Genomic DNA, 11,179 nt, shown 5'->3' with positions numbered 1-11,179 from the left:
TCCCCGGACCTTGCTCCAACAGATTACCATTTTTTTCGAAATTTGGATAACTTCTTGCAAGGGAAAAAATTCAACTCCGATGGGGCAGTCCAAATCGCCTTCAAAGATTTTATTGATTCCCGTCCGACTGTTTTTTTTAGTAAAGGGATCAATGAACTACCTATGAGATGGCAAAAGTGCATAGAAAATAATGGTTCATACTTTGATTAATTAAATATATTATATTAAAAAATATTCGACTTTTTGTTCCTCCCATACAAAACGCCAATTTCATATGTAAGGACCTAATATATATAGATGCAAAAGTTTAGATGAATCGGTGAATGTTTGTTAAAAGGCATTTCTAGAAGGCGACTATGGAATGTAACTTGTAACTACTGCCATCTATTGCCCCGATTCTTAAACATTATATTTTTATTAGATAAGACGGATCTAATCATGGGCAATTCAACTAGTTACCAAGCAGTTCGCGGCTCGACGCCTTACATATAGTTCTAGTGTATCGCGATCAGCCGTTAGCTGCTAATTTAGTTATTGAGCCACAGCTCAACGATTCAAATCTATGTAACCTGAACTTTTGAACCGGTTCAGAGGTAATTTACACACATCTAGACGGATTAGTGCCAGATAATGGCTGTTTGTTAAAGACATACAAATTAAAAAGTTCATAAAGCAGTCCTACGTCGCGTCGTCAGTAGAATTAAACCAATATCCTTCAGTTTGAAAGGTCAATAATCTTTATTTTTGATCCCGAATAAAATCGGAAGTTATGTGCGGTCGGCGGGAGCATATTCGGCAATAATAAAATGTCTAAGTGTTGTGTCACCGTCAAAAAATGAAAAAAAATAATAATAATAAAATAATTAAAATTATATCAACATAGTATTTTTAAAAATTTCGTGACCATAAAAATTTTACTATTTGAACTTTGCCGCAGTAAAACAAAACAACAGTTCGAGATGTAATTATTTTGTCGTCGCAAAATGTCAAGAAAGAACACTTGTCAGTTATCCGATGAGTTAACAGTGTAACAACAGTTATCCCTAGTGAGATTACAAATCACCGAAGTTTACAATTTGACGGTGACAGGTATATAGAAAGATATCCTTATGGAGCGATGTCGGCCGTAGCGTGCACATGCCGCGAGTTATTGTCTCGAGTGGCTCGACTTAGTTTCCAGCGCTTTATTGTGAACCGTTAAATTTTACAGTCCTGCATAAACGACACTCAAAGACTAAATAAATTTCAGACTGGACAATGTAAACATAAAATATCACATTTTATCCAAAAGATTGACGCTTATTTTTAAATCGAGTATTACTTGTTAGATAAATGATGAAAGGTCAGTAACTAAGAACCTTATTGTTTTTCTCTTACCTAAACTACAATTGAAGTTGTACAAGAAATGAGAAATCTACACTAAGTGCCCACTTTAGTAGCCACTCAACGACTATGCTTATGAATTAAAAGAATTGATTGCCTTTTGTATTCTACTTACATTACCCTCTCTGATGTCTTTGACCAGTTGACCATAGATTGTTTTACAGCGTTTAAACTGTTTCAGCGTCACATATCCACATACTGCAACAATTTCGCGTATGAAGCTTAAAACAAACTTTGTTTTTTGGATACCACTAGGAATAAAAAAGGTCTTTTGAATTTAAAAATGTACCGAAAAAGTTTTTAGTTCTGAAATAAATAAAGCATCCTTCTGATCGATTTGATTATTTTAGTTCCTTTATACGAAATTTAATTCTAAGTGCTTCAGAAAGCTGATCAAGATTTTCGATTGACATTGCAATCTTTAGATCGTTTAAATTTAAATCAAATAGACTAAAAATGTTCCTTAACAAAACCATGTATTAGCAAAAATCTAGAACCAGATCGAATATTGATTTATCAAGAAACGTATACTATGCGGTATACTTAATCTACTACTATGCCCTATTATGCTATATATAAAAACTATGTTTATTCCCAAACAAATATTGTAACATACAGGACCCTCCGTAAGCAACCGTCTTCTCGCTTCACTAGACTTGCGAGAGCGGTGGCTATTTTTGTCCGGCGCAAAAGATAAGGGGAGCGGTGACTCAGCTGCATTCAAAATATTTTTGTCACAAGGCCGCACTGACTGCTAGCCGTAAGCTTTTATCGAAAGCTCCATATTCAAAAATACGGTTCTTAATATCATATTATATTTTTATATCTTACTAATATTATAAATGTGAAAGTTTAGATGTATGAATGGATGTTTGTTACAAGGTATCTCCAGAACGGCTTCATGTATCTCGCTGAAATTTAGCACAGATTTAGTACATAGCCTGGAAGATCACATAGGCTACTTATTAAGTTTTTTTTATTCCACGCGGATGGAGTCACGAGCGATAGCTAATTGCAAATAAATGCAATGTTATATACCTTTAAAACACTTAGTCTCGTGTGAATTTGTCACACTTAACGAATTTTAATAAAATATTTCATAACTATTTATTACTTGCTATCGCCCGCGGCTTTCAGCAGAGGATAAAAGAAAAACTAGTCTAAGTTACTCCTGCACACATAAATCGGTCATGCCGATTTGCAAACATCCAGACAGACAAAAATTTTTAAAACTGTTTTTTCGTTATAATAACGCGCGTATATCGTGTATATGAAATATGATTTGGTTATTGTATTCAGACACTTTTGTTAGAGAGACAATTTTATCAATTGTATAAATGTAGATTCAATGAAAACAATCACTAACCGTAGGTTTCTGAGAGCAAAATATATCCCCTATATAAAACATATCCTCTCATCCGTCTTTATCTCAATATCAATCTTTCACAATACAAAGATAATAAGTTTTAAACGAAGATTTTGATCTCATAAACTCACGTTAAATATTATAGGATTACTGTTATGTTAATAAATTTTAGTCAAAGTAAATGCCTTAGAAGTTCTATTTTTAAACATGTTGTTGCGACTAAGATGAGATTTGCATGACTAAACCCCATTAATAACTCGTACCACAATTAATACAATCTCAAGATACACATCGAAACGAGGCAATGCTTGAGGTCTTACTAAAATGGGATATAAAATATGAATTGGCATTATAGTTGCTTTGATTGAATTTTATAGTTGGGTTAGCGCCACGTGTACGCCTTCAATACTGAAGCATTGTCAGATGTCTTTAATGCTAATTTTACAACAGGACAGAACAGACACACAGAGCAAAAGGACAGAGCAGTACTGCTGTGGCATGTACTCTTAAATAATAACAGTACTGTTCTGTTCTTCTATACCTTCGTGGGAAACTAGAATATGGCGCCTGACTATGGCCGCCATCAGATCGTTACCTCGAATGTTATGGGGTATGTTATAATGATCCAATAAAACATCGGTATGCGTTCATTGTGACCGGTTTATTTAGGTCTATTCTAAATGAGTCTTTGTACCTGATTTTAAATTGTCTTGTGACGTTTTTCTTCATTATTTACTATCAAATAAAATGTCAATCTAATCGATTAATTACCAAATAAAATAAAGAGTAGGTATTTTTTATTGTATACTAGCTGTCGCCCGCGACTACGTCCGCTCGGAATTAAAAAAACATTATAAGTAGCCTATGTGTTCTTCCAGACTATGTTCTACATCTATGCCAAATTTAATCAAGATCTGTTTAGCTGGTCCGGAGTTACCTTCAAACAAACATCCGTCCAACTAAACATTCACATTTATAATACTAGCTCGCCTTTTTCTTCTTTGCATGAAAAAAAAAAACAAAGTTTCCTTATATAACAACCACTATTTTTTTTACTTTATATAATAATTACCGCAAAATTGTTCTGCTCGTTTATTAATAATCCTTGTAATAGACGTGTTAATGTAAGAAGATATTGGTATATACAAGCTTCAAATATCTTCAATACTTTGCCAGGGGCGATACAGCCTGAATAACATAACTGGGTCAAATAAAGAACGTGTTGACGGAGAACGAAGAATGTAATTCGTTGATGTAATAATAATTTACCAGCTAGATAGAGATTGAGAGCTTTTGATGGATTGAACCAGTTTTTTTTTTTCTATTGACAGGAGGACCCTTTTTTTCGCATCTATGAAATACTGTGTCAGTCGAGACTCTGTCGAGATTTCGGAGCAAACAAGATGCCAACAAGATGACTCAGTGCCTGGTGGGCGAGGAGTTGATCAGTTGGCGTCAACCCTTAAAGCGTAGAAGTATTATTACTCGTAGGATATAAGTACATACCTCAAATGTCACGGATTCTTCCACAAATTTAAAATATTCTGTAAACACTATTTTCTTACAGCAATATATTTCAGTTACTTACTATGAGTACGTAGATTCAAAATGCGGTTCCCGTTTCAAGTTTCACAGCGCATAAAATATCATTTACACTGTGTAGAAATTTGGGCAAAACACTGCTATCACATACTCCGCGTATAAAACTTGCCCGACACCGGAGTGATCGTAAAATTTTACAACATAAGCCGTAGCGAACTTTAAAATTTACAATGAACCAAATAGGTACTGAAACTAGTGTTGTGCACTTTATATCGTAATACTGCAATTCTAAACGTTTGCTAAGTTTCCCACTTTTAAAAATAAAGTGTAAAAATACGACAAAAAAATACTTTTTTTTTGTTATCAACAATGGAAACTATAGTAAAAATCAGATTCTAATATTCTTGAAACCGACTTCAATATCAATTAAATGTCGAAGGTGTTTTTTTCATAAGAGAAAGGAGAAGGAAAATGAGCTGCGAGAACACTTAGGTGATCAACGATGCCTATGGACATCCGCTACACCAAAAGAACTACAAATGCTTTGAAGATCTTGCACAAATAGGTACGCTTGCTTCTTGACACTAAGTCGTACTGGTCTGTAAATACCGTTCAGGACAAATTTTTCCATAACGGCACGTAAAATTTGTGACAATTTTTATATCTTACTAATAGTATAAATGCGAATGTTTAAATGGATGGATGTTTGTTTGAAGTTATCTCCAGAACGGCTCAACAGATCTCGATGAAATTTGATATAGGACATAGCCTGGAAGAACACACAGGTTACTAATTAAGTTTTTTTTATATATTCCGCATGGACGGAGTCCCGGTGACAGTTAGATTTATTATAAATAACTTTATTTTCGAAACTCTCGAAGCTTTACTAGGGGAATATTCTTTCATTTTGCAAAGGGACCATCTGTTCCGCTTGTCGTCACCAAACTTATTATAATGCTGCATCTATGAATAACATAGTCAAGTCTGAGGCCCTTTGTTATTTGTTGTTACCAAAATTTACTAATACCAAAATTTATTAGACATTTCAAAATAATTAATATTTAACAAAATACCTAATTATTCGAATTTTTAATTACAAATTAATTTAATGTATTATTTCCTTTTAAGTACAGTAAATAAAATTGTACATAAGCGCTTTAAGCACCCTCGAAAGTTGGTATAGTTGTTTTCAAAGTCCAGACAATACGCGGGGTGAATGCATCACTTCATAGTTAAGTTACTCTGTTCTTCACACAAATGAATGCGCTTTATACTGGTAAAACAAATTAGACGTAGACTCTACGTTCAGCGCTCAGTCCTCCATTAAACGAGAAACTGTTTTCCTGCGTTACATACTCTTATTATCTTGTACGTTACATATATGTTAATTTATCCATTCATTCCAGGTTTACATGGCTGTGAATTCTAAAATTTAAAAAATGGCGTACGCGAACCGTGATATATGGTGTTAAAGGGAGCATCTGTCAGTCAAGGACCACCTACCGAGAGACAGCCAGACACTACCATTCATCTTTATTCACTATTTACAAACACTTAATGCATTCGTTTTACCTCTATCGTTAATGTAATAAGGTGTACTTTTGCGTGTGTGGTTGTTAATTTATCATTGCGAAACTAGACGCCTCGTAATTTATGGCAAGTGTAACTCTTAACACCACGGTATAGAGCTGATATTCGGTTGCGTTGAGTGAAGAGTTGTGAATAAATAATGTGACTGACGTTTTTGTTACGGACGTTATGCGGAGGCGTTGTGTACACGTCTCGTTTTCCTAAATTATTTTTAATATTTACAGCAACGCTGAAATATATTTACGGTATGTGAAGATGGAAATATGTTTTCGGCACGAGGATACGGGGGCGGGTGATATCTTACGACGCGGTTCCGAACGGTCCGTTTGCGTAACGAGAATTTTCTTATAAGACAAAACTTAGGCATGATGAATGAAACACTTATGTTTAAATTGTTAAAACAATAAAATAATTTAAAAAGGCTAACACTCACGTCTACTGTCTAGTTTGAAACCATTTTGAGGTCCTTCTACAGTCCTAGTGCGTATAAGGCAATATTCACGATCACGTGACGCCTCGCACAGAATTTTGAAATACTTTGAAACTTTGAAATACTTACAGAAGTTTTAAATTGATTTACATTGCATTATCTAGAATGAAAACTATAAGGTACCTAATATTAAAAAAGAAAATAACGTTTCCTATGACGGATTAGAGTAAAATTATAAGTAACTAAAAGTACATGTAAATTTCACAAAGAAACGAACATTAGAACTAGAATCAGCTTTATAGAAAAATGTCAGATGGAGAAAATAAGGTAAGGTTTAAGGTGTAAGTAAGGCCTTAAAATTTTATGTATGTTTTCAGATATCTTTTAGGTCTTCACGTGAGACGCTGCGTAGACCACAATTATAGGTGTAGAGAAGCGTAGCGGGGTCCTAGGGAAAGAAACTGAGCAGCGTGCCGATGATCTTGGGCCGTCAAGATATTTGGAAAAAACTATTCATGTCGGTAACCCACCGACGCGACGCAAAACCTCATTAATATAATCAACACGGTACCCAAATATAATTACAATATCCAATCAATACCTTCTATAAATAAATCACAAAGACTACCTCTGTAGCGATTTATCTCCCCGCATCTGTACCTGACGCGGGGAACAAAGCGCTCGATCCATTTGCTGAATGCGAGCAACAATGACGTCACCGCATCTCAGACGCTCGTGTGGAGAGGCCTTTATAACAGACGCCGGGTGTGAGTGACCACTTGATGAAACATAGGAAAGGATCCTTAAATACTACGGGAAATAGATTAATCTACTCGAATTTAGTTCATACTATCTCTAACACTTTCTCTTTTCTTACTCTTACTTCTATAACACTTTTTTTAGGCTAATGCAAAAGCCTTGGTACCTTGGTAAAATAACAAATTAACCTTTTTGTTGAGATTAATTTTATTGTAATTAAAGTTACCACGACTTTTATGTAGTCATTCAAAATTGAATAGAGCTACTTGCTTTATAACTACAAATTTGGTTATTATAGGTTTATGATCGTCATTTATAAAATTTTCTGTAGAATTTTTTTCGTAGACTGATGAACCTTGACAAAATATAATAGCGCCGATACGTTCCATCGAAATTTGTTTGAACATCGCGCTCCCTGTAGAGTAGTTATTGAAAATGGGAAGCTATATTTCGTATCCCTAATAGGTGCGCTACGTGGGTCTGCGAAGTGTTCGTTGATGTTATATTCAAAACGCGCCACGTGCTCCTAATGAACGCACGTATATTGAAGCCCGGAGCTAAACTGCTTCAGTTTAACGGCTAACTGCTAAATGCAGCTTTCCTTAGCAGTTAATGTGTTAACTTTACTGTTACCTCCATAATAGCATACGTGGACGTATGTACAAACAAAATATATATCATAAACCAAATCCAAATTCAAATAATCCAAATATTGAAAAGGGATAATAACCTAATGTTACGTAAAAGTACAATATTACTATTATCATAAAGAAACTTATAGTCAATAAATCAACAAAGAGTGCTTTAACATCAAAATAAGCAATAACATTTTATCCTTCGCAAATGCAAACTCATAAACAATATCAACGTGAGAACTGAAAATATAGAATCTTAATATACATTATGCTATAAATATTTACTCACTATATGTAAGGAAACATTGTGAAATAGTAATCAATAAGTAATGTACCTCTCTGAGTGTAACACTGACATCCTAATGCACAATATGTGAACACGTAATCAGTCTCATAGCGCGATGTTTCCTTTAACAAATTAAAATCAAATAATTTGAAGCTTTAACCCAATGGGATAGAATACATTTTATATTGTTTTGTTATGCAAATTGATATTCAGCGTGTGGTTTTCGTTGGTATAATTGAAGTAATTCAATAGATTTCACACAACGCTTCTCCTTATTCTCTGCACTGATATAGACACAAGGAAATTTAAACAAATTGTTTATTTCTATCGTTCGTCGATTATCAAAAATAAATTTTGAGTGAAACAATCAGTCTAAAGCAATACTTTTAAGAGTAAAAACACACTATGAGTCTAAAGACTGTGTTACACAAAATTACATGACAAATATATTTAAGACAGAAGATGTGATTGAAACATAAAAATTATATTATTTCTGAAAAGGATAAATGGCCTTAACAATCAATTTCCGCCTATTAATATAACCCAGAAATAATTCACTGATAAATATCAAGGTACTGAGAACATACATGATAAGAATAAAAGCAAAAGCACCTAAAAGATGTTGAATACTCATCGGAAGTATGGCTCCCACGCTTTCTACATTTGGTCGATGAATAAATAATTCCCTGTTCCATTTTTCTATGAGCCCGTTCTCTGTGACACTTCGTATGATACTATTAAACCGATCAAGTATCGGAAACCATTTCCTCGCTAAAAGTACCACGCTATATTTATATAAATTGTCACTTTCTGGAAAACAGTAGATGTAACTTGTACCTTTGCCTAAATTTTGATCCTGGTATTTAGCTTGTCTTCTAGAAGCGACTACTGCAAAGTTTCGGTCGAACGCTGCGCGTCGTACTCCCTCAGAAAATGTTGTAACTTCGTAATTACTAAACAAATAGATCGAGGTTGAGTTATTCATTTCAAAATAGGAACGATAAATCTCTCTGCCGCCGAAAGGTATACCGGATCGTATCAGTTCATATTCGGTACTTATCTGCTTCTCGAATCGTGGATGCATTAGGAAACTGCGAAGTAAAGACTCGTAGGAAATCGCCATGTTCATACTAAAAAATAGCCAGCTGAATACTAAAATACGAAATGTTGTGCTTTTCGGTTTCAACGATACGGTCCACCCCAGTAGCATATTAAACGTAACCAAAATTGATCGAACAATAGATACGGGCTTTAAATTTTCATTGCAATATAAAATGTGCAATAATGAACTCATTAAAAGCAAGCCGATAAACATAGCGATCCACGTCGGCCACTGGAAAATTATCAATAGATTGTCCCATGTCGCAGCTTTTTTTGCTCTTGGGACGCACCACGTTATTTCATCTTGAGTGTAGCTTTTTGTTGGATGGAACCATTTCCGTAGCCTTCTTGTCACTTCTATGTTCCCTATCATAAGGTCTATCGAGTCGTTTTTTAATAAACCATACGCTCCTGTCGCTGTACCATTTCTGTTTATCGTGCCCCAATTTTCTTCTTGCTCGGACATAAATATGTAAAGACTCATATTAGTAAATTCTGCTATTGTTTTTATTAAATTTATTTCTCCGCCCTTATCGAATTCATAAATATCACTATAATTAGAAATCTTTCTTGACGGACTCATAACGTAGGGTTCAGCTACGATAGCGTGAACTATGAGGGGACAGCCTTTCATGTCTATGGGAATTATATTTCTTAGTTGTTCGCCTTCAACAAAATTTGCATCCTTGCATGTATCAAGTATGTAAACAGAATCACATTCTCCTCCACAATTTGTATCAGTGTAAGGCCTCCAAGAATATGAAATAACTTCATCTTCTAAAGCATCGTGTATTAGTACAATGCTCTTAAGAAGTTTATAAGTACGTAGTTCATTTATAAAATCCATAGCAACATTTTCACCCACTTCTCCTGCCCGGAGTTGATAATAAACTACGGCTTTAGCGAGTGGGTTCCACGATGGTAACTGATGCACTTGCAATATATTTCTCGTCAATTCCGATTTGTCTTCTAAAATTAACATATAATTCTTCGCTTTCTCGGGGAAATGCGTTGCGTTAGCGTGCGGAAAGGTAGAATCCTTTACCATCACTGAATATTTCATCCCTCCATTAACGGTCTGCAATAATAAACTCTGAGTAGTAGAATCATAGGAGTTGATATTGATCACGACAATACTACCGCTTAATGCTTTTTTCTCCACGAAATATTTTGCAGACAATTTTAAAACGCATTCAGCGCTTTTTGCTGTTTGATTGAAATTCTCGTTGGTCATTAGTAGTGAATTTTCAGCGAACGTCACAAGAACAAAAGTGGAGAGAAATAAGTAACGAAGCGAATTTCCGTCACACATCATTATAAGCTGCGAGTTGTGAAGGCGCTCCGTGAATGAGATTCCATATTACTTTTTTACCTTCCTTTACAAGCGGTTTCACGTCGGGGTTAATCACATTTTCTTTCCGTATATCATTTTAATGCATTAAAATATGTTTTCGGGATTGGATTGTGATATAACATCGTAACATACATATATAAAATGATATATTTCACTGGTATTTCATATTGTTTACAGTTATAATTGTAATCTTAGTAATTTTATAAACATGAAGGTTTTAATGGATGGCTGGATGGATGGATATTTGTTAAAAGGTTACTAAATTTCGCATATAGTCTGGAAGAACACATAGAAAATCAAATAAGTTTTTTTATTATGCACGTACGGAGTCGCGTGCGACAGCTAGTTTGTAATATAAATATTTTAGCTAAATAAATTATATCTTTGAAAATATAACAGCTAATTAATTGATATGACTCCACCCAGTAAACTTCTGTCTAATATTGTAACTTTGTTAGCTTTCTATAAAAAGAAATATCTCAATAAAAAAAAAATGGGACCCATCTGCAAACACTTCCTTTCGATTAAAATATTTTTTATCAAAATCGGACCACCGGGGACGGAGATTCGCAGTAACACACATAAAAAAAAATACAGTCGAATTGATAACCTCCTTCTTTTTGAAGTCGGCTAAAAATAATGTTAACAGAAAATATGAAATGTTTCTAACTTCTGACTCAGACAAACAATTCAAATAATTTTCTTGACATTTTAAATGTAAATACACCAACAA

General features: G+C 34.4%; 1 protein-coding gene across 1 annotated transcript; it reads right to left on the bottom strand.

Moving 5' to 3' along the window:
* Positions 1 to 8,478: 8,478 nt before the first annotated feature.
* Positions 8,479 to 10,326, bottom strand: LOC106707904. The gene is made up of 2 exons (XM_045682021.1): positions 9,605 to 10,326; positions 8,479 to 8,908 (listed from the first exon to the last, which is right to left on the bottom strand). The coding sequence occupies exons 1-2, from the start codon at positions 10,324 to 10,326 to the stop codon at positions 8,479 to 8,481; spliced, it is 1,152 nt and encodes a 383-aa protein (XP_045537977.1).
* Positions 10,327 to 11,179: the final 853 nt, after the last annotated feature.

Source organism: Papilio machaon, chromosome 17 (assembly GCF_912999745.1).
Source record: "Papilio machaon chromosome 17, ilPapMach1.1, whole genome shotgun sequence".
Lineage (NCBI taxonomy): Eukaryota > Metazoa > Arthropoda > Insecta > Lepidoptera > Papilionidae > Papilio > Papilio machaon.
Note: the sequence above shows the minus strand (reverse complement) of the source record. Positions and strands in the feature narration are given on the sequence as shown.

Excerpts from the sequence above, each read along its gene's own strand:
- LOC106707904 (XM_045682021.1), bottom strand. The coding sequence starts at position 10,326 with ATGACCAACGAGAATTTCAATCAAACAGCAAAAAGCGCTGAATGCGTT. Across the intron at positions 8,909-9,604 it reads AAGGGCGGAGAAATAAATTT|ACGCGCAGCGTTCGACCGAA; the intron begins AATAAAAACAAT and ends TGAGGGAGTACG.